At 35.5% G+C, this 22,396-nt stretch overlaps 3 protein-coding genes and 1 pseudogene across 5 annotated transcripts; 2 read left to right on the forward strand and 2 right to left on the reverse strand.

Annotated features, from left to right (window-relative positions):
* Positions 1-4,592: 4,592 nt before the first annotated feature.
* On the forward strand, positions 4,593-6,170 carry LOC125473867 (annotated as a pseudogene).
* A 2,307-nt stretch (positions 6,171-8,477) lies between these two features.
* Positions 8,478-10,305, forward strand: LOC103935697 (peroxygenase-like). The gene is made up of 6 exons (XM_009345503.3): positions 8,478-8,606; positions 8,853-9,002; positions 9,087-9,172; positions 9,390-9,484; positions 9,726-9,851; positions 9,939-10,305. Exons 1-6 carry the CDS (start codon positions 8,483-8,485, stop codon positions 10,090-10,092), a joined length of 735 nt encoding a protein of 244 aa, XP_009343778.1. The 5' UTR covers positions 8,478-8,482; the 3' UTR covers positions 10,093-10,305.
* A 445-nt stretch (positions 10,306-10,750) lies between these two features.
* On the reverse strand, positions 10,751-12,515 carry LOC103935699 (60S ribosomal protein L23). The gene is made up of 4 exons (XM_009345506.3): positions 12,388-12,515; positions 11,932-12,216; positions 11,237-11,278; positions 10,751-10,941 (listed from the first exon to the last, which is right to left on the reverse strand). Exons 1-4 carry the CDS (start codon positions 12,398-12,400, stop codon positions 10,859-10,861), a joined length of 423 nt encoding a protein of 140 aa, XP_009343781.1. The 5' UTR covers positions 12,401-12,515; the 3' UTR covers positions 10,751-10,858.
* Positions 12,516-13,511: 996 nt separating this feature from the next.
* On the reverse strand, positions 13,512-18,920 carry LOC103935711 (histone-lysine N-methyltransferase SUVR4). Of its 3 annotated transcripts, XM_048577235.1 has the most exons (10): positions 18,722-18,920; positions 18,437-18,546; positions 17,513-17,784; positions 16,796-17,027; positions 15,701-16,389; positions 15,094-15,359; positions 14,627-14,693; positions 14,471-14,521; positions 14,238-14,349; positions 13,512-13,798 (listed from the first exon to the last, which is right to left on the reverse strand). In XM_048577235.1, the coding sequence occupies exons 3-10, from the start codon at positions 17,693-17,695 to the stop codon at positions 13,776-13,778; spliced, it is 1,623 nt and encodes a 540-aa protein (XP_048433192.1). In that variant the 5' UTR covers positions 17,696-17,784; positions 18,437-18,546; positions 18,722-18,920; the 3' UTR covers positions 13,512-13,775. The 3 variants fall into 3 exon arrangements, with proteins under 3 accessions (XP_048433192.1, XP_048433193.1, XP_009343795.2); XM_048577236.1 differs by lacking the exon at positions 18,437-18,546 and having other exon boundaries at positions 15,701-16,380; XM_009345520.3 differs by lacking the exon at positions 18,437-18,546.
* Positions 18,921-22,396: the final 3,476 nt, after the last annotated feature.

Genomic DNA, 22,396 nt, shown 5'->3' on the forward strand with positions numbered 1-22,396 from the left:
GACTCGTAGGTGACCCACATTTAATTGCACAGTCTTCACGTGATTGTAGCACTAGAGCATATTTATTTTACACTCAGGCTTGTCGTACAGACCACTAGAGGTGGCTTCGACTCATGTGCAGGATTTGATATGAATTGATATGATGTGAGATTAGTTATGAGCTATAGTTTCAGTTGTGTTGATCACACGGTTGACATGTTATTATTTATGATGAGCTATAATCAACCGTACAGGCCACTGAGGTGGATCCGGCTTATGTGATTTGATTTGAGATGCATCACCTGTTATTACCTTTCTCTCATATTCAGAGTACAAGCATGGCATACACTCAGTGGCATATTAATAGCATGACTTAAGATATGATTTATGATGAGTATATATGTATATATGCTATTTTTCTGGGAAATTATATAGGTTTTACGACGAGGGGTTAGAACCTTTGAAAAGAGAAAAGGTTTTGAAAAGATTTGTTTTTGCCCACTCACGCGTTTTGTTTTTTCGCCCCTCCAGATTCTAGGTAGTAGAGCTTTGGTGGCCACGAGGAATCCAACGAAGTTCTGACAGAATTCACAAAAGTAGGATTCACCTTTGGGTGTTATATCTTAGTAATTGTCCTACTTGACTGCAACTAGACGTTCGTATTGCTTTGCATGTGTATTTATACACTTAGACTCGCACTAGCATCATTTCTTAGCTAGTATTGCTAGTGATTCGGTTTTTATTTATTCATAATTCTATTTATCTTCTTAGCTTCCGCATTGTGCACATGATTACGTCACTCTCACGTGACGGCCAGCACGCCCTCCTTAGGACGGGGTGTGTTAATAAAAGTTCTCAACATCAATTAGAGAACTACGGGTTATAAATCACAATTTTTGTGAAAATTTGAAATTTTTAGTTTTAGGAAATATTTGCATCAGAGTTAAAGGAAAATATTGGAAGACTTTTGGACGTGATACCATTTATTAGGTCCTGAAACTATTTTTTATTGATTTTTAAAGTTGACAATATGAGAATATCTTTAAATTTAGGTTTTAAATCGTTAATTTCAATTGTTTAAATATTAATTATAATAGATTTAGCATGGGAAAATATATTTTGAAGAACATTAATATGATAGTTTGTAGTTATGGTAAGAGAAATAAAAAAATAAAAAATAAAAAGAAAAAAAATTTGAAAAGCGACTTTATTTCAATACAATTGCGACTTTATGATCCGTATGAAATTAGCGACTTTATTTCAATACAATTGCTAGGTAGCTAGCGATCATACTTCTATATGATCACTAGCTCACTAGCAACTCCTTTCAAGGACGATAGGAATAAAAGTACCGATCATAACATTTTTACCCCTCCTTTTTTCTTTTTCTTTTTCCATTGAATTTCTTTTCATGAAACTATTTTTTATTGATTTTTAAAGTTGAAAATATGAGAATATCTTTAAATTTAGGTTTTAAATAGTTAATTTCAATTGTTTAAATATTAATTATAATAGATTTAGCATGGGAAAATATATTTTGAAGAACATAAATATGATTAGTTTGTAGTTATTGTAAGAGAAACAAAAAAAAAGAAAAAAATTTGAAAAGAGGGGGATCGGTATGAAAGTAGCGACTGTATTTCAGTACAATTGCTAGTTACCTAGCGGTTGTACTTCCATATGATCGCTAGATAACTAGCAACTTTCTTCAAGGACAATAGGAATAAAAGTACCGATCGTAACATTTTTACCCCTCCTTTTTTCTTTTTCTTTTTCTTTTTCCATTGAATATCTTTTCATGAAATTATTTTTTATTGATTTTTAAAGTTGAAAATAAGATAATATCTTTAAATTTAGGTTTTAAATCGTTAATTTCAACTATTTAAATATCAATTAGATAGATTTAGCATGGGAAAATATATTTTGAGGAACATGAATATGATAGTTTGTAGTTATGGTAAGAGAAATAAAAAAAAATTGAAAAGAGGAGGATCGGTCAGACATTAGCGACTTTATCCGGTCATAATTGCTAGTTAGTTAGCGATCATACTTCTATATGATCGCTAGCTTACTAGCAACTCTCTTCAAGAACGATAGGAATAAAAGTACCGATCATAACATTTTTACCCCTCCTTTTTTCTTTTTCTTTTTCCATTGAATTTCTTTTCATGAAACTATTTTTTATTGATTTTTAAAGTTGAAAATATGAGAATATCTTTAAATTTAGGTTTTAAATAGTTAATTTCAATTGTTTAAATATTAATTATAATAGATTTAGCATGGGAAAATATATTTTGAAGAACATAAATATGATTAGTTTGTAGTTATTGTAAGAGAAACAAAAAAAAAAGAAAAAAATTTGAAAAGAGGGGGATCGGTATGAAATTAGCGACTGTATTTCAGTACAATTGCTAGTTACCTAGCGGTTGTACTTCCATATGATCGCTAGATAACTAGCAACTTTCTTCAAGGACAATAGGAATAAAAGTACCGATCGTAACATTTTTACCCCTCCTTTTTTCTTTTTCTTTTTCTTTTTCCATTGAATATCTTTTCATGAAATTATTTTTTATTGATTTTTAAAGTTGAAAATAAGAGAATATCTTTAAATTTAGGTTTTAAATCGTTAATTTCAACTGTTTAAATATCAATTATATAGATTTAGCATGGGAAAATATATTTTGAGGAACATGAATATGATAGTTTGTAGTTATGGTAAGAGAAATAAAAAAAAATTGAAAAGAGGAGGATCGGTCAGACATTAGCGACTTTATCAGATCATAATTGCTAGTTAGTTAGCGATCATACTTCTATATGATCGCTAGCTTACTAGCAACTCTCTTCAAGAACGATAGGAATAAAAGTACCGATCATAACATTTTTACCCCTCCTTTTTTCTTTTTCTTTTTCCATTGAATTTCTTTTCATGAAACTATTTTTTATTGATTTTTAAAGTTGAAAATATGAGAATATCTTTAAATTTAGGTTTTAAATAGTTAATTTCAATTGTTTAAATATTAATTATAATAGATTTAGCATGGGAAAATATATTTTGAAGAACATAAATATGATTAGTTTGTAGTTTTTGTAAGAGAAACAAAAAAAAAAAAAAAATTTGAAAAGAGGGGGATCGGTATGAAATTAGCGACTGTATTTCAGTATAATTGCTAGTTACCTAGCGATTGTACTTTCATATGATCGCTAGGTAACTAGCAATTTTCTTCAAGTACAATAAGAATAAAAGTACCGATCGTAACATTTTTACCCCTCCTTTTTTCTTTTTCTTTTTCTTTTTCCATTGAATTTCTTTTCATGAAATTATTTTTTATTGAATTTTAAAGTTGAAAATATGAGAATATCTTTAAATTTAGGTTTTAAATAGTTAATTTCAATTGTTTAAATATTAATTATAATAGTTTTAGCATGGGAAAATATATTTTGAAGAACATAAATATGATTAGTTTGTAGTTATTGTAAGAGAAACAAAAAAAAAGAAAAAAATTTGAAAAGAGGGGGATCGGTATGAAATTAGCGACTGTATTCAAGTATAATTGTTAGTTATTTAGCGATTGTACTTCTATAGGATCGCTAGGTAACTAGCAACTTTTTTCAAAGACAATAGGAATAAAAGTACCGATCGTAACATTTTTACCTTTCCTTTTTTCTTTTTCTTTTTCCATTGAATTTCTTTTTCTTCTTGCGTAACTTTATTTGGATTCAAACACCTTTTATATTTATATCCTTATTTTCGAATTTTTTGACATGGATTATAAGAAAATTTTCACCAAAAATACATTTTGTAGAATATAAAGATGATAGTTTCGTGTTGTGGTATGGGCAAGACGAAAATTTAACAAAAATAAAACTTAAAATAAATAAAATTAATGGTTTAGACGCAAGGAGACGCAGTTCAAACTCACGCTCAAGCCCAAACTTATGCGGCCCACTAGAAAGCTCAAGGCGCAGTAGAAGCAGTGGAGGCCTATGAGGTTTAGTGTTTAGGGGCATGTGAATAGTAACACCATGAGTTCAAGTGTTTAGTGGCGTGTTAATAATAACACCCTGAGTTCAGCATGTCTCATTGCCCAGCGTATTCAAATTTTTTTTCCATCGCCACAACACAGCAGAGAAATGTTTTTTTTTTTCCCTTAAATAGGGGTTACTATGTTACAACTTATGACTTTAGTGCGTATCCTATAATGGTTGATAGTGACTTATAATATGCCTACCCCAGGCAACAATGCATTGTCTGGCCAACTATGGTTGACCCTTAAGATTAAAACGAAATCATACCCCTTATTGATAACAGCCTACAAATGCCCTATTCCGACACCAATGCTTCATGCAGGCAACAACGGTCGATCCATGGAATTAATACTAAACGCACCCTTTATAAATGCCTTATCCCTGGCACCTATGTTTTGTACGACGAACCATGGCTGACACATGAGATTAAAACTAAATCCTACCCCTTATAAATGCCTTACCCCTGACACCTATGTTTTGTAGTACGAAGTGCAAGAGTATAATTATTTGAACCAAGTTGTAATTGTAAACACCCCATATCTCCATACTTTTCTTGGGACCGCCCAAAGGGTAACCCGCCAATTCAGATGATTCAGAAAACCGTTAAAAGCAACGGCCTTGTTTCCCTCCCACAAAAATGCAAAAGCCTAAACCAGCTCAAGCAAATCCACGCCCCCATCCGTACATGCCGTCTACCCGAAAACCTGTACGCCATTGCTCTGCTCCTCTCCGCGGCAGCAACCTCCAAAGATGCTTCCTTTTTATCCTACGCGTGCTCAATTTTCAAGCACCACCATAACCACCGCAACATCTTCATGTACAACACCATGATCAGAGGATGTGTTCAGTCGCACTCGCCGGTTCCCGCCATTTCGTACTATTTAGACATGTTGAATTATGGGTTTGTTCCGAATAACTACACTTTTCCGCCGTTGATTAAAGCATGCACGATTCTCGCACTGAATTTGAAGCTCAGTGGTCGATTAGTTCATGGCCATGTGATTCAGTTCGGGTATGGTGACGACCCTTTTGTTATTAGCTCGCTGATTGAGTTTTATGCCGTAATCTATGATATGGAAACTGCAAAGATGGTGTTTGATAAAAGTCCTAACAGGGATGTGGTAGTGTGGACGGCAATGATTAACGGGTATGGGAAGACAGGGAATGTTGAGAATGCTCGAGCCTTGTTTGACGAAATGCCAGAGAGAAACACCATATCTTGGAGTGCGATGATGGCTGCGTATTCTCGGGTGAACGACTTCAGGGAGGTGCTTTCTTTATTTAGGCAAATGCAAGAAGCAGGCACAAAGCCTAATGAGTCGGTTCTTGTTAGTGTTCTGACTGCCTCTGCTCATCTCGGTGCGGTCACACAAGGACTATGGGTGCACTCCTATGCTAAAAGGTGCAATCTTGAATTGAACACGAGATTGGCCACTACTCGAAATGCGGATATGTGGAAGCAGCATTACGGGTTTTTGAGGGCATTCTTAACAAATGCTAAAGCGTGGAACGCTATGATCGCTGGAGTTGCAATTAATGGGGATGCATTGAAATCACTTGAACTCTTGAATAAAATGGTTTTAGATAGGATACAACCCACAGAGACCACATTTGTTGCCGTTCTCTCGGCTTGCACACATGCAAAAACGGTTGACCTATTGGCTAGAGCAGGCATGGTGGAGGAAGCTGAGAAATTTATAGAGGACAAGATGGGAGGGCTAGGAAGGGGTGATGCCAACGTGTGGGGAGCATTACTGGCTGCATATAGAGTTCATGGGAATGTTGAAGTTGGCAACAGAACTTGGAAGAGTTCATGGGAGTAACCGACTGTGGCATTCATGTTCTTTCGTATAATTTGTACAAGGAAGCTGGCTGGGAATTGGAGGCGAAAAGAGTCAGAAATATGATCTATGAAGCGGGAATGAAGAAGAAACCTGGTTCCAGTGTGATAGAGGTAAATGGCACGGGCGAAGAATTCTTTGTTGGTGATCTTTGTCATCCACAAGCAGAAGAAATGGTTAATATGCTCAACTTCTTTCGTAAAATGGTGAATTTTGAGGATATTTGAGGAGGTATCCGTTTTATTTTTCATAATTTTATGTAACTCTGTTATTTTATTTTTCATAATTTAATGCAGAGATGAATAAATATATTTTACCGGTTAATTTACAGAAAGCATGAAACATATTAACCTGCAGTTGTTCGATTCTCGAACCTGCTTCCACAAAACTAAACAAGCATGACTCAAAAACACTCATCAATCACATTTATAGAGAAAAGAATATTGTGACGGATCAGTTGGTTAACTGAAGTTATAATATGAATATTGGTGTTCTTGTATTTGATGAACCTCCCGTTTAGATTAGATCAGCTCTCATTGATGATGCTGTTGGAGTCTCTCAGACTCGTTTCGCTGGTGTTTTGTAGTTCTCTTTGGATTATAATCCCCGTTCTTCACATAAAAAATAAAATAAAATAACACTCATCATTATGTAAACTGAATAATACATTACAGTACACCTTCAGCTTTTCAACTAGAAGAATATTGTATTGAACATTACCATATATGATAAGCTGGTAAGATCTACATGGCCGCCGCCTGCCATGCACACAAGGAAGGTGGGACCCATTTAAAAGTGGTCCCTCTTTGTCTTTTGACGTTATTTCCCATTTATTCTTGGGTCCACTTGCAAAATTTTTATTTTCCTTGGAAAGGATTTTTTTTTTTCTTTGGAAAGTAATTTTCTTTTCTTTGGAAATTATTTTTTTTCTTAAATCAACGATATTATTTATACTAAAATGAGGGGATGACAAAATCTTAAAATGAGTTAGCAATAATGGTTTAAATACGTCTTTGATGAGAATTGAACCTAAAATCTTTATTTTACAAGTGAAAAGAAATATCACTAGATCGAGTACTAAGGGGCAGAAAGTAATTTTGTTAGTAAACAAAATAAAAAGTAATTTTGCAAAATTAAAATGTGACCTTTTTTTTAATAAATTTATGGTTTATAGCAAAAAGGTAAAAAGATACCACCGCTATAATTAGTGTGTTTATTCAAGAATGTAACGTTGTAAACCTAAAATAGAATTTCTAGAAGATTTAGAGATCAATTGTCATAAACTTTGTATTATTTATAAAGCAAAAAAGACCACCATAATTGGTATAAATAAAGTTACAAGGTTTGGAAACGCAATTCACGTGCACTTGAGCCGTTCGCTCTGTCTTTGGCCCTCTCTCTCTCACCCACTCTGAAAGTTAGTCTTACAACAACCATAGGGTTTTATGTAAATTTGGTCAATTACTCATTGCTCCTTTATCACATGAATTGAGCTTTCCTTCCACATAATATGGATCATTTTTCATGTTCATGTGACTTTTTTTTTAACTAATCGAGGTTCATAAATATGTTTCTGTTGATAAAGGATAAGATTAAACTACAAAAAGGGGGATTTGAAAATGAAATCTAGGGTGTAAGGGCAAAAATTCTTAACCAACTGAGTTACAAGTCACTTGCAGAATGTTCGTGTAACTTGCTTTGAAACCTTTTTTTTTCAATTATTTTATTGAGAGGAGAGTACAAACTACTACAATAATTTAGAAAAATGAGAATTTCGAAGCCGGAACACATGTGTGAAAATTTAGGAGTTATGGTGGAAAAGAAAAAAAAATTAAGGGAGTATGTTAGCGAGTTTAAATTGAAATTATCTATATATCTTTAGTGAGAACAATCATTGAATCATCATTGCAATCAGGGCAATCAAGATTTAGCCAATTTACTCATTCATGATCTTCTGGACAGGTAGTCAAACATATTTTCAAGAAGTAAGATTTAAATTCACGGATCAACGATTCATTACTAATCACATTAATATTGTTTTAACTTGCATTCTACGACCTACTAGCACAATAGACATGCGGTTTTATCACCAAATATTATGATGTCATTATACATGCAAGATGAATCGGGGTTACAAAATAATTACTGTGATAGTAAAGCGCTCTTAAGTTCAACAAGTGAAAACATTCGTTATACATTTTAACTTAATCTGTTAAATTTCCAATGTATGATTCTTGTTATCTTCAATGTAAAGGCGACCAACATGGCAAATAGATTCTCATCATGCACTCCAGCTATGATACTTTTTTACACGAGTGCATGATGATTAATTATTAATATTATATTATAACACGTAAGTTGATATCATACTATATTTATATATAATATTGCACATAAATTAGTAAAACCATACGATAGTGTTGAAAAGTAGAAAATAGAAGCGATAACCACTGCGAGTCGCTTGGAGTTTGTTGTGCTTAATTTTCATCTTCTTAATTTTCAAAATGATTTGTTCTATATTAATTAATATTTAGAGTAATTAATTACAATCACAGAGAAAATTAAGTTCCTTGTGAACATAATTATTAGCTGAAGTGCTGAAAGAGAGAGAGGGAGAGAGAGGGAGAGAGAGAGAGATGGCAGCAGATCAGGGCCAGCAGCAGGCATCCAGTGAGTCCATGGCAACGGTGGCTGAGAAGGCTCCGATCACCGCGGAGAGGAAGGTCCGCAATGATTTGGAGACCAAGCTCCCCAAACCATGTATGTGTATATTATGGTCGTACATTTTGCTTTTTACAATGATATTGATAGATTATTGATGATATATTCACAGTATATGTTCTTTAATATAAAAAATATACGTTCGTTCCATGGCCGAACTATTGGTTTAAGTTTTACCTTTATGTTCTAGAAAATTAGCGATAGTTTCACATGATCACATGCATAATAATGCATGAATCAACTGCTTAATTTTTATTTTTTTTAATTAAATCTTGTTAATTTCAGACATGCCTAGGGCTATGATTGCACCTGATATGGAGAACATCAATGGCACATCGGGCCATAAGCATTCCAACATGTCTGTGCTTCAACAGCATGCAGCTTTCTTCGACCAAGACAACGATGGCATAATCTACCCTTCTGAAACATTCAGAGGTAAATCAATTTTGAAGTTTTAGGGTTTGCGATTGTCATGTCACGTACAAAAATGGATCGTCTTACTTGAATCTGTTCTTGCAGGATTTCGTGCCCTCGGGTTTAATCCGGTTGCTTCATTCCTTTTCATGGTTCTTGTCCATGCAGCCATGAGTTATGCTACTCTTCCTGTAAGTTTACCAAAGTTTGAACAGACAAGGCGAGATATTCTAATCTAGTCTAATTTATGAGACGGGATTCGAACTTGGGTGCAAGGGTGCACGCAAGCACACTATCCTTACGCACATTTGCGGCAATATTTAACTTTTAACAGCCATCTATCTGCATTATCTGATTTATTTGTCACTAGAACTGCTTAATTTTTGTATTCATTTTCTTCTTCTGCAGACATGGATACCGTCGCCTTTCTTTGCAATTCACATAAAGAACATACACATGGCAAAGCATGGAAGTGACTCAGGGACGTATGACACAGAGGGAAGGTAAGAATACCTGCCCATAAACCTAAGGAAGGGTCTCTCAGATGTGATTGTTCGATTCGAAACGTGTGTTATAGATTATTTGAAGAATTATCTGTTCATGAGATTTGACGTCATTACCTCATCCAGTAAAATGGGGAAACTACGTGTCACTAGACCACTAGACCGGATGATCATTACTGTCGGGGTTCTACTATAACTACTGCAAACTTTATATATCTTTGCCTTGCATTGTATGCTGCAGGTACATTCCTGCAAATCTGGAGAACATGTTCAGCAAGTATGCCCGCACTGTGCCTGATAAGCTTTCATTCAAGGAGCTTTGGCACATGACTCAGGCTAACCGTGACGCTTTTGATTTCTTTGGCTGGTCGGTCTCTCTCTCTCTCTTTCTCTCGAGCACACGCAAAAACATAACACGGAAGTGCAGTTCATTAATTTTCGTTACTGTTTGCAGGATTGCAAGTAAACTGGAATGGGGAGTTCTGTATGTTCTTGCAAAAGATGAAAACGGCTACTTGGCAAAGGAAGCCGTGAGACGCTGTTTCGATGGAAGCTTGTTCGAGTACTGTTCGAAGTTGCAGAAGGGCGCAGTTGGTAAGATGGGATGATGAGGAGCAAAGCAGAAGATCGAACGGTTCGTTAATGAGCTGCAGATTGTGTTTCGTATTAGTTTTTGAGAGCTTTCTTTTGGTCTGAGTTTCGATAGACTGATAAGTGATGATAGAAAGAGGCTTAAATAATGTGACTTCAAGGAGTTGAGTTGGATGAACAACTCCTAGACTTCTCAATTGTTCCAATTTCCAACTCAGTAAAAGCCTCTGATTTTTCCTACGTTTAAAACTGTTAGCGTTAAAATTCTTTAGTCGCAGCTAAACAAGAAGATTCTAGGTCTCATGATGAGAGGGATGTCACCATACCACTTCAACCGTAGGACATCTCTCATGAGGACTTACATGACACTGGTTCATGGCCAAAGTGGCATTCCGTGCCAATGAAATGAAGGACGTGGAAGTTTTTTGTGGCGTCATCATATTGCTCTGAGAAGAACTTGTGTAGGGTTTAGGGTTGAGATAAAGCATAACCATAATCAACTCAAACCAGTCTACCACACCTTAATGCAGTAGTTCGATTTGGCAATGCAATCACGCAAAAATCGCGCAACCGAAATAGATCTATGACAGATCAATAAGGGTCGGGAAGAAAAAGCAGAAAGAAATGGACTGAGGCACGACCGTGAAAATTTAATATCCTGAAAACCAGCAAACATTTAAACGAAAGAGGATCCATTTCATAATCATAACAGAGTCTACATGATAATGAATTTAACATCCAGAAAACCAGCAAAAACATCCTAAAGACAGAAAAGTGAAGAACTTAAACGATGGCATTGGCAGCACTTGCAATTCTTGGCCACAGATCGGCGCATTCCTTTCCGATAGGTCCGGTGATTGCAGACCCTACAACAATACCAAGAAAATATGAGTTAGTATTCAGTATAATAAGTGCAAGTGAAATGAAGAACATTATTACGATGATGGTCCTACAATGTTAAAAGTTAACAACAGTAACGTCAGATGACACAATTATTTTCAAATCAGCTGAAACTAAGACAACATTACTTGGGACTTCAAGGCTACATAATCAATGAGTTTAATCAATAATGCATGCTCTGTAAAGCTCCGAAACCACACAATAGTCTATTATCGTATTGAAGTTATTAATAGGCGGAGATGTTATAGAATCGCTACGCACCTTTCATTTCTCCCTTCGGATTGACAATGACACCAGCATTATCTGCATCACAAGAACAGTCATGGTCAGAAACCTTGAGAAGCAGAACCTTGTTATCATCATAAGAGCAGATCTTAAACTAAAAGCACACCGAGATACTTCAATTTTCAAAATGCGCTAAACTAATACTGCAACGCATAATATTTACAACCTTCTTCCTAAATTCTCCACATTGTCCGAACCAAAAATGGTCAGCTTAATGTCAAATTCATATGAAAATAAAACGCACCGGATGTCAACAAAACGTAAATAATCAATCAGAGTAACCATCCTAAACAACCATTCAAACTCCAAAATCCCCAATTTCCCACAACTATTCCCCAAACAATATTAACAAAAACAAGGTGATGCAGGAGAACATGGAACTACAAAGTCCAACTACCAAAACAAAAACAAGGTGATCCCGACATCCCGAAAACTTCCACATTTGCTATAAGCATTCGTTTCAATCTGACTCAAAACCAATCAAACACTTTTGCTTCCTCTAAACATGTTAATACCATGACAAAGGAACATAATGCATCCAATAAAAACACAATTAACAACCTTCAAATTACACGAAAACACCGTCCTTTCGGTTTTTTTTTTTTTCCTCTAAATATATTCATATCAACACAAAGGAACATCATTTATCCAATACAAACACAATTAACTACCTTCAAAGTACATGAAAACCCCGTCCTTTCGGCGCCACGGCTTGCGCTGGCGGACAATGACGGCCGGCAAGACCTTCTTTCGGAGGTCAGGCTTGCCCTTCTTGACAGTAGCCATCACCATGTCACCAACACAAGCAGAAGGAAGGCGATTGAGGCGACCCTTGATTCCCTTCACGGAGATGATGTAAAGGTTCTTGGCACCGGTGTTGTCGGCGCAGTTCACGGTGGCGGCCACCGGCAGACCCAGCGACATCCGGAACTTGTTTCCGGCGGACCCTCCACGCCCTGCAATTTAAACGAATCGAAAATTAAACAAATCAATTAACTTTTAACATCGAACAGAAAAACCCATCAAGTTCTGATTGGTTGCTGAGAAAATTTTGGATCAGAAAGCAGGAAAGTTTGAATCTTTGAAAGACCCAGAAATACTAAAACGAGAGAGAGAGAGAGAGAGACCTCGTTTCGACATAGCTGCACCAGAGAGGCTTCAGATCTCAAGAGTGAGAAGTGTGACAGTGGTTTTGGGCGACGGAGGCTAAATATTAGTGAGGTTCTAGGGTTTTTCGTCTACACAAAAATTGAGAGCAAAAATATAGTATAATTATTGAAAATATTAAAATGTATTTTGATAAATCAATAAAATTATAACATAGTACAAGTGAGAGTTTTTTTTTTTTTTTTTATGTGAAAGTATTAAAAAGAAGTGGGTAAAATCAAATAATTAGAAATATTTAAGTACACTTTACATTCAAAACCGAAGTTGTTTCTACGTACTAATTTATACTGGTTCAATTTATAAGAAATATAACTTAAGTCTCATAATTTCGTAATATTCTATTATAATTTTTCTTTTCTTTCGTTCTATGCCCGTTGTCAACCGAAAAAAAAAATGAGTGAACAAGTATGGGCACGCAAGTTAACATTTTACAGTATTATACATTATACCAACATTCTTTTAAATATTTATGCATAATCGTTATCTTCTGAAATAACTAATTTTAACTAATTTTACACTCGGATTTATATATAGATGTGATTTTCGCACATTCTTTTTATTCTTTTATACACCCATGTTTAATTTCGACCGTTGATTTTATTTGATTTATCCAATTTGATGATCATAAATAAAAAGAGATACGTAAGAAGCTAAAAATGACATGTGAAAATCACTTCCCTATATATATTAAGGGGTGATTGATACATTAGTTAGGCACTCGTCATTTATGAAATTCTAACCTATGACCTTTCATCATTTTTCAATCAATTAGTTGATATTTTCGACCTAAAAAAAAAAGTTGATATTTAAACTTATGAATGATAATTAGTTCCTCTAATTACATTGACCTACAAATCCTTGTAGGGCATCAATTTCCCTTCATTTAGGACAGGGGAGATAAAGAACCAAAACTGAAAAACATGAGGTCATTTCTCAATGTTAAATGGGCACAAATTTTGGAAGATGAAATAAGAGAAACAAAAAAGTAAAAAGAAAATTAATGAAAATGATTTGAAAAGTTTGAGTTTTAACGATAAGGACAAAATAAATGATCAAGTAAATAGTATCCGGATTGACTTTTTAGTGTAAAAATATGATTTTTCGTTAAAATGAACAGTACCTGCAGTTTTTCGTTAAAGTTCCCATAAAAAGTAAGAAACCTAAATAATATCATCCTGTGTATAAAACACAGCTTCTACTACAGCTTCTACAAAAGTTCATCTCCAACATTCTGCTTACATTTTCCTCCTCCAACACAAAATTCTCCAGTTTCCGAGCTCTGAAGGAAGCACTGCCATACTCGAATGATCAGCCGCAGGTTCTCGGTACCAGTGATAGTTATCATCAGCTATCCCAACACAAATCTTTTCCCTGCACATTAAAACAGCGATAATTAACAGCAACGAAGAGGGTTTGAAGTAGATAAACTTAAAGTTTTCGTAACTGGAGGGCGGAGCATAATCTGCAACATTGACCCTTTTCGTTTCACATTCAAATTCATTCATCTTCTATACTTCTTGTTAGGCATCCCAAACTTGGTTTCACTTCATAGACTATCGAAAATATTGTAATGTGCAAGCAGTGCCATGTAAAAACCGTAAAACCAAGTGACATATCGCTCATCCCTATCTTCGTTGTAGAACATGACATCTACAAACCAAGCACCCTACTTAAAAGTTAAAACTATATCGGATACATAGCTGGATTTTCGCGAAATCTATTTCAGTAGAGCATTTGATGTTTGTGGCGTGTGGACCGCATATAAAAATAAGCTATGAATGCCTTTCTAAGATGTGTAGTATTAGTTTACCTCTGCGTTCTTTCCGTCCATTCTGTTTCTTTCCCCGGCAAGCTACACTACCACAATTACACGAAAATGCCTCTATAGGGTGTCCATGATCATCAAAGTCAATACCATAATCCTGTAAAAGGATTTTCCTCATCATTTTGTGAACACAAACTTATTAATATATGGAAACAGAAACATCGACCATAGAAGATAAATTATAGCAAACATATAACAGTAGGCAAGCGTTCACTCACCCACGACAGCTCTTCAAATGCATTCACTTTCCTGGTAGTAAAAAAGGCAAGCTGCAGATTCACAAAGAAGGTATCAGAGAAGCTCTTTCGCACGGTGTATAATTACAGTGTGTATGTGTGTGCGAGCAATGACATGGAAAGCAAGCCAACCCATACGTGATAGTAGTGACGGTCAGGAGTCTCCACTTGAACTGGGATATCAATCAAGTTTGCATCAGAGCATCTGGAATCACGAGAATATTCAAACAAACACAAGTTCAATACAGGCAGACGATTCACAAGCATAGCTATTGATTAAAAACTTCAGATTTAGATGATCTCTGTTGAGTTCAATGAATATGACAATTGTTCTTAATAGTTTATAAGATGCAAGAAGTTCCACTTGTTTTTTTAACTCGGTAGGAATTAATGGTGAACTTTCTGACTACTTATGCTAAGATTCCTCAACTCTAAGTCGTAGCACCGAAATGGCAAGCGTACTAAGGATTAAAAATGCAGGTACATATACATTTATAAAGACGTGCAAATGGCAAAGGTGACCTGCCTAGTGTAAGACAAAGACAAAGCAATGAACAGTCACCAAAATATACATAAACTAAAATGCACACGAATTGAAGTATTACCTATGATTGATAAATCTGGCAACATTTCCATGTGATGTTGCATCAAGACAAAGGGCATCATCATCCTTCAAAATTCGCTCTGAGCCCCAATCTCCATCTAGCAATACGGGGTAGGTATGTCTTTTAGCTCCACTGCTTTGGTTATTTCTCTCGTATAATTCAGTGTTGGTCAGTATCTCCCCAACATATTCACAGACAAATGTCCCCTTCTGCAAGACCTCTAATGTCCTAACACCCCAGCCTTTCCCTTCAGGAGTCACGAATACCTGAAGCATATCAGAACAAGAAATGCTTACTGATTAGTTAAGAATTAACGATCATTTTCCATGGATGCTTCAAAATAAACTACAAGATTAAGAATAGCACAAAAATAAAGAAATAAAAGTTATCCTGAAGTATTATGTAACTTCAACCAGTAAATTCCTTAAGAACATACAGACAGTAATAGTTTTGACACCTAACAGTTAAAAAGCGTCTCTTTACTATACTTCTTCGAACTTAGATAGTTAGATGCAATGTGGAGGTAACGAAACTCATATTAGTTTTGGTATGACAGTTCAAAGTCCAAAACGGTAGTTCCTAATGAAAGATAGAAAGTGAAACTAACCTGTAACTTACAAGAAATACCCCTTTGCACTACCCGATTTCCACACGACAAGTCACATCCACATTTTCTCCAGCATTCCTTTATAAACTTCCTGATGTGGTGACCTTTGCATTTTTCAGGGTAGTACTCGTTCTTAGACCTCTCATTTGGACAGTCTTGACAATAAACAAAGTTGTGCACCTCTGGTTCCTTGACACAAGCTGCTAAAAAATCTTCTTTTAGTAGGCCTTGTGGTGTATACACATACTCCCCACCTGTTTCACGAGCACATGCACATGGTATTGCCACTGAAAGACAATCTCCAGAGCAGTCAGTGCAGCAATCTTCATCTGAAATCCGAGCTAGTGAGATATTCACATTGGCATTTTGGTAGATAATATTGTGCGGTATGTAATTGAACTTTGGCAGGCACTCATTTCCAGTTTCATCTACCAATGATATTTTCACTTTCTCCGTAGATTTCGTGATGTCACGGAAAAAATTGACTGGCTTCCTGTCCTCGCAAGTGATGGGACAGCTTGAATCCACACCATTTAAATCAGCCTGTGAACGTTCTGTTCCACATTGTCGATTCATCGGTCTTGAAACATGGTTATCCCCGCAAGTGAGGTCACGCGCACTTCTACCCACTTCAGTAGAGGATGATCCAGAGTTACCCCCAGTTGAACCTCGAGACGAATCTGGAAGAGCTAGACAACAATATTATGGGTAGTCAGGATAAGAAAGTAATCATATTTATGGAGGATTGGAATTAGTTGGATAGATCTTGGATAACCCTCAATGTGTGTTGAAGGAAAACATATATGCCAACTTCCAAAATTTGTAAGGTCGAAGATGAATTAGTCATGAAAGAAATTATCGCTCTCGGGGGGATTGGGAAGAGAATCATGATAAGTTTCCATAATACCTAATTCAACTCCTATCATTAACATTGACAATTTTGTAAGTAAGCATTTATTTCTTCATTCAACATACATTGAATCTAGTGAGTTATCCAATACAATCCTTGACACAAAACGAGGGCCTAAAGGAACGGATTGTGACCATCTTGTAACAGATAACAATAATATCATACAGTGGGAAGAAAAGAAGTACCTGGACGTCTCACCGGTACTGCACGTTCGAAAGAAGATGAAATGGTGTCTGTGCCTTCCTCTGTTTTTGGAATCACCAAGTCTTTCTTGTGATTACCAATTGAAATTTTTCTATCTCCAGAGACCAGATGAGGTGCAATGGGTTTCTTTCCTCTGTCATTGGCCAAATGCAGCCTTTTTCCTGGTCTTTCAGACCCATCAAGCTCCATAGCTTCTCTCTTCTCTTCTTTTCCCTATTCCAAAACAGAAAAGGTAAAAGACAAGAACTAGTACAAAGTCCTCTCCAATGCACCGGAAAGTTCGGACTCAAATGTTATATTTCGCTCCAAATGTATCATTTATCCTTCCCAAAACACCGGAATGTTAAAACTCATATATAGCTGTTGAGTCAAATCAAACATTATACTCCGGTTTCAATGTAACTCTTGAGTTTGTGAAGCTCACTCCAACAAGAAAAGATGTTATTCAACAAGAATTGTAACGTCAACCATCTCCATTACACATACCAAAATTGTTTAAACTCAAATTTGAGTTTCTACTCCAATGTTTTTCCTTTTACGCACTTTGGTAAGTGTTAAAACCCAAACCCACCACCACTTTTAACCCTAGATGTAAATATATAGGCTAAGCGTTTTGAGTCCATTTGTTCCCAATTTAAACTCTGTCACAAGTGTGTGTGTGTGTGTCAATAACTACAAGAACAAATAATAGGTCCTACCTTGTTTTCCTTAGAATCGAAATATGCATCTATAAGAGTCCTGTAGTTGTCTTCTTCTATAAGCTCCCACTTTTTATCATACATTCGCAGCAAATCCTTCAGCACCGGTTTGATCTCTGCATCAGGAATCCCCAAGGCCCTCGTCACACGAAACGCGTTTACAACTTTCGGGTTACCAGACATGGCCAATGCAGAAGTTTGATGAACAAGCAATCTCACAAATCAGAGGCCTCTTGCTGTTTAGGTGCTAGTTCCACAGACCAAAGTGCCACCTGCAATGCAGAAGTTTATACCAAGCAATCAGTTTAATTTGGCAAATCATCTTCATCAAATCACTAACAAAAACTCATAAATTAAAGATTAAGAAATAACACAAAAGGCTTCAAAAAGAAGAGAAATTAATCACTTTTTATACAATATAATTCGAGTTAAACAAGTTTATTGTGTCAAAATTAGGTTATTCACATCCAAAATATCAACATGATCCACTTTTTAGCTTATTAATGAATCATAATATATTCGTGCTTGTATTAAACAACGTTGAACACTTATACTAACGAGTCATTATATTCGTGCTTCCATCAAGCAACATACAACGTGAACCCGCTAACTCCATATCGGATTCAACACATGCAAAATACAAGTGGTGGACCAAAAAATTGCAAATTACAAGTGAAACCCCACATACCCCACAAAAATAACATGACCCACAAATACTGGATAGTTTAGTCCCCTACTAACCTACAATCCCATTAATCCATGAACCACTCGTACCGAAAACAATCAATTCTAATATAATATAATATAATGTAATACTGCACGGATTTCAATATCTTTTTTGCTTTTCGGCATCAGCGGTTCTGTTTGGCTGCCGAGAAAATGCGAGAATTCCCAAAGCTTCCTCATTTTTTTTCTCCCACTTACCAAATAGTGATCACAGGCAGTTCAAAATCAAAAAGATCTGTTTGGATGCCGAGAAAATGTAGGAGTAAATAGAAAAACCGAAGCTTTTCCTCTTCCTCCTTAGCCACAAACTTTCCCACCATCCAAACAACAAGTAGAAGCAGAAAAAAAAAATCTGATTACTATAACGCATTGTACGGAATAAACCATCAAATTTCCAGATATAAAAAAATATATATATATATAAAGCTGAAAATTCATAGTTTTAGGGTGTGACAGCAAATAAATTTCAGAGAAGGGCTCCACCTGCCGCCATTGTGCAGAGCAAAGAAGGACGGAAGAAAAAAATCGAGTCCGGGGGATCTCCGTCCAGTCCACTCCAGTCTAGCCCCGTCGGAGTGTCTCCTGAGCCGGCGTTCAGGGCTATGATTTAGACCGGTCCTTCTGTTGAAGACGGCTTGAGAGAATATTTTTGCTCACCATTCTCAAGTTGGGATGATGCTTAATATCTTATTTATCACCGTTAGATAGAATTAAATTTCGAGATCTGTAGTGGAATTGAATAGACAAATCTCAAAATTTTAAAAGAAAATTAACAAAAGGTTCAAAAAAAAAAACTTTTAATTTAAAGAAAAGTGACAAATAGTAAAAATATGATTTTTCATTAAAAATGAACAGTATAAAAAATATTTCGTTAAAATTTCTAAATTTTAAATATTCAATATTTTTATCTATGGGCATTACGATAACTTAATGTAATGAATAAAAATGCACTCCGGCATGATGTGTGCTATTTGCATGATTAAGGGCCCACCACAACATACAGCTGTTACTTAGCACTATACTCTATTATTCTAGTTTTTAAACTGAAATTTTTTAAATTCAATTCATATAAATAACGAATTTTAAACTAAATTAATAATCTTCAACCAAATCCATTATATTATTGTCTAACAACAACAACAAAAAACGCACTTTAAAATTTGTTTGATAAATTTGGTCAATTCTAGAAAAGTGTGCAAATAGAAGTAAATCATATTCTTAAGTTGGAGACAGAAAACAAAGTAACGACTGTCGACGAGCTGAATAAATAGAAAATACTGAATTTAGGCTTAGAAAGAATTTGCAAGATTAAATGAGAAATTTTTCAATGTAATTGATACATAAGATAATACATAACGTATTCTATATAAATAGTGAGATATATGTGTTAAAAAATTAATAACTTCAAAAACAAAACTTCCTACCCTTTACATAAAAATACATAATATACTATTCGTGTTTCGAACACAATTAAATTCGTTTCGATTAACGAAGTATTTGTGTGGCCCTAAGCAAGTGTAGTGCTTTTTTCGAGAGTCGTTAGCAACTATTGGAAAGATGATTTACTTAATCAAGGAGCACAATGCGCGGATTGCAATCAAACTAACATGAAATTTACGTTGGTTGTTTAACCAAGATTCTAAGCAAGTTCAACGGAAAATCGAATCTAGCCGGTAGAACAAGTGTAGTTCATTTTAAGGGCTGATTTGGTATTGTTGTGCATTGAAAAAAAAATGTTTATGTTATGCTGTAATAATAAGCAGCTGTGAAATAAAACAGCAGAGTGTTTGGTAAACTTTTTTGTAAAAGTGCTTCTGAAAAAAAAAAAAACAATATTATAGTGTTTGATAAACTTTTATGTAAAACAGATGTGAAAAAAAAAAGCTAGTTTTTCGAAGTTGGGTTTTGTAGCTTTGTGTTTTTGGCTTTTTTTACCCAAAATTATGAAAAAAAAAAAACTGAAGCTGAATGTTTACCAAACATAAAAAAGCTCTCATCTTTTTTTGATAGCCACTTTTTTTCAGAATCACTTTAGTACCAAATTAGGGCTAAAAGGTCTTCCAATAAGTATCCAAAATAATCATGAGCGGGTGGCCTAGTAGTAAATGACGGATTGCGAGGCTTTCTTCAAATACAAAATTGGAGGTCTCGGGTTTGAAACCCGCTGTTAGTGTTGAAGCCGAACTTGTGGTCAAGGGGAGGCTGAAATGTCTCTGTGAGTCTTTTTAACATATAGATGGAATGGATAACCGTGGCTTGTTAACAGTTAATCATTTAAAAAAAAAAAGTAATGTTATTCATATCATGTTTTTATTCTACTTTTCTATACCATATTAGGTAGCATCTGATGTGGACAGCCGCATCATTTTAGGTAGCATCTGATGTGGACAGCCGCATCATTTGAAAAATTTGTAAAATCCAAGAAAATGAAAGAGAAAGACTCCCTGTATACCACAATCAACATTTAATTAATTAGTTTTTCATAATTATTAGTTTATTAAATAATGAACTAAATTTAAAAATCTGTTTAATTCAAATGATGTGGCTGTCCATATCAAATACGACCTAAGGTAGTATGAAAATGTCACATAATATAATATGAAAATGTGGTACAAAAATATGGTATGAATAGTATTAGTAAAAAAAACAATAAGCTTCTGTAATTACCCAAAAAGCGAGATCCACACGGTCAAAGTAGTGTAACAGTGCATTACAATCAAATTGACACGAAAACTACAATGATTGGTTAACCTAGAGAAAATAATCTGGCATTTAAAGTAACTGTAATGCACTTTTAGAGGGCCGCCAATAATTACCCATAAAGTAAGACCTACATGATCAAGTCACTTAACCTATTCTTTACAAAATACAATGACATGAGGACTATTGATTCTCCTAATTTTTATACAATTTCACCTTCTTTTAAATTTAAAAAATAAAAAATCAGTACCCTAGAGTTTAGGATGGCAATGAGGTGGATCGGATTCAGATGTGTCATTCTCATACTTGAACCCAAAACTATAGAATTCCTCTAACGGGTTTTCTATATGATTGAATCCGTTGAATAACGAATTTTTCGGGTAACGATTTTCCCCATTATGATATTTACATATATTTATATTTATTAATATTATTAATTAAATAATGAATTTTAGATAAAAATGAAATCAAATAGACTACTGATACTATCACATCCCGGCCCGGGGCAGAGCATTTCTCGGACCCGCTTCACCACCGTAGCACGATATTGTCCGCTTTGGGCCCAGATCACGCCCTCACAGTTTTGTTTTTGGGAACTCACGAGCAACTTCCCAGTGGGTCACCCATCATGGGATTGCTCTAGCCCCCTTCTCGCTTAACTTCGGAGCTCCTACGAAACCCGAAGCCAGTGAGCCCCCAAAAGGCCTCGTGCTAGGTAGGGATGAGAATATAGATATAAGGATCACTCCCCTAGACGATGTGGGATGTCACAATCCACCCCCCTTAGGGGCCCGACGTCCTCGTCGGCACACCACAGCCAGGGTAAGGCTCTGATACCAAATTGTCACATCCCGACCCGGGGCGGACCACTTCCCGGGCCCGCTCCACCACCGTAGCACGATATTGTCCGCTTTGGGCCCCGACCACGCCCTCACAATTTTGTTTTTGGAAACTCACGAGCAACTTCTCAGTGGGTCACCCATCATTGGATTGCTCTAGCTCCCTTCTCGCTTAACTTCGGAGTTCCTACGGAACCCGAAGCCAGTGAGCTTCCAAAAGGCCTCGTGCTAGGTAGGGATGAGAATATACATATAAGGATCACTCCCCTGAACGATGTGGGATGTCACAGATACAATGCATATAATTCACATAATAAATAGTGCATTATTAATACAAATGATACAATGCATATAATAAATAATATTAAAAACGAAATTATTAATATTCAAATAATGCATTATTAATACAACTGACTGAGGATCCTCTCCGGATCCTCATATTGTATCCGTTCATCGTACATCGTGATGCTAGTTTTCGTCAGATATTGTTTATGTTTAATTTTAAATAATAAAAAATTAAAATAATTTATGACCGCACGATGTACGATAAACAAACACGATATGAGGATCTTTGGGATCCTCTCCGGATTCTTTTTAAAAATCCGGAGAGAATCCTTGT

This window comes from the organism of the source record quoted next, unplaced genomic scaffold (assembly GCF_019419815.1).
Source record: "Pyrus x bretschneideri cultivar Hongxiangsu unplaced genomic scaffold, Pyrus_bretschneideri_v1 Contig11, whole genome shotgun sequence".
In the NCBI taxonomy this organism is placed as follows: domain Eukaryota; kingdom Viridiplantae; phylum Streptophyta; class Magnoliopsida; order Rosales; family Rosaceae; genus Pyrus; species Pyrus x bretschneideri.

Bases quoted from the DNA above. Each gene is read 5' to 3' on its own strand.
- LOC103935699 (XM_009345506.3), bottom strand. The intron at 11,279-11,931 runs GTAGTTAATTGT...CTTGTGATGCAG, and splicing joins GGTTTTCATGTACTTTGAAG to ATAATGCTGGTGTCATTGTC. The intron at 10,942-11,236 runs GTGCGTAGCGAT...GTATTGTTGTAG, and splicing joins TCCGAAGGGAGAAATGAAAG to GGTCTGCAATCACCGGACCT.
- LOC103935711 (XM_009345520.3), bottom strand. From the start codon at position 17,695: ATGTCTGGTAACCCGAAAGTTGTAAACGCGTTTCGTGTGACGAGGGCC. The intron at 14,694-15,093 runs GTAATACTTCAA...TCGTGATTCCAG, and splicing joins GCCAGATTTATCAATCATAG to ATGCTCTGATGCAAACTTGA. The intron at 14,350-14,470 runs GTGAGTGAACGC...ATCCTTTTACAG, and splicing joins CATTTGAAGAGCTGTCGTGG to GATTATGGTATTGACTTTGA.
- LOC103935697 (XM_009345503.3), top strand. From the start codon at position 8,483: ATGGCAGCAGATCAGGGCCAGCAGCAGGCATCCAGTGAGTCCATGGCA. The intron at 9,173-9,389 runs GTAAGTTTACCA...CTTCTTCTGCAG, and splicing joins TGAGTTATGCTACTCTTCCT to ACATGGATACCGTCGCCTTT. The intron at 9,485-9,725 runs GTAAGAATACCT...TGTATGCTGCAG, and splicing joins ACGTATGACACAGAGGGAAG to GTACATTCCTGCAAATCTGG.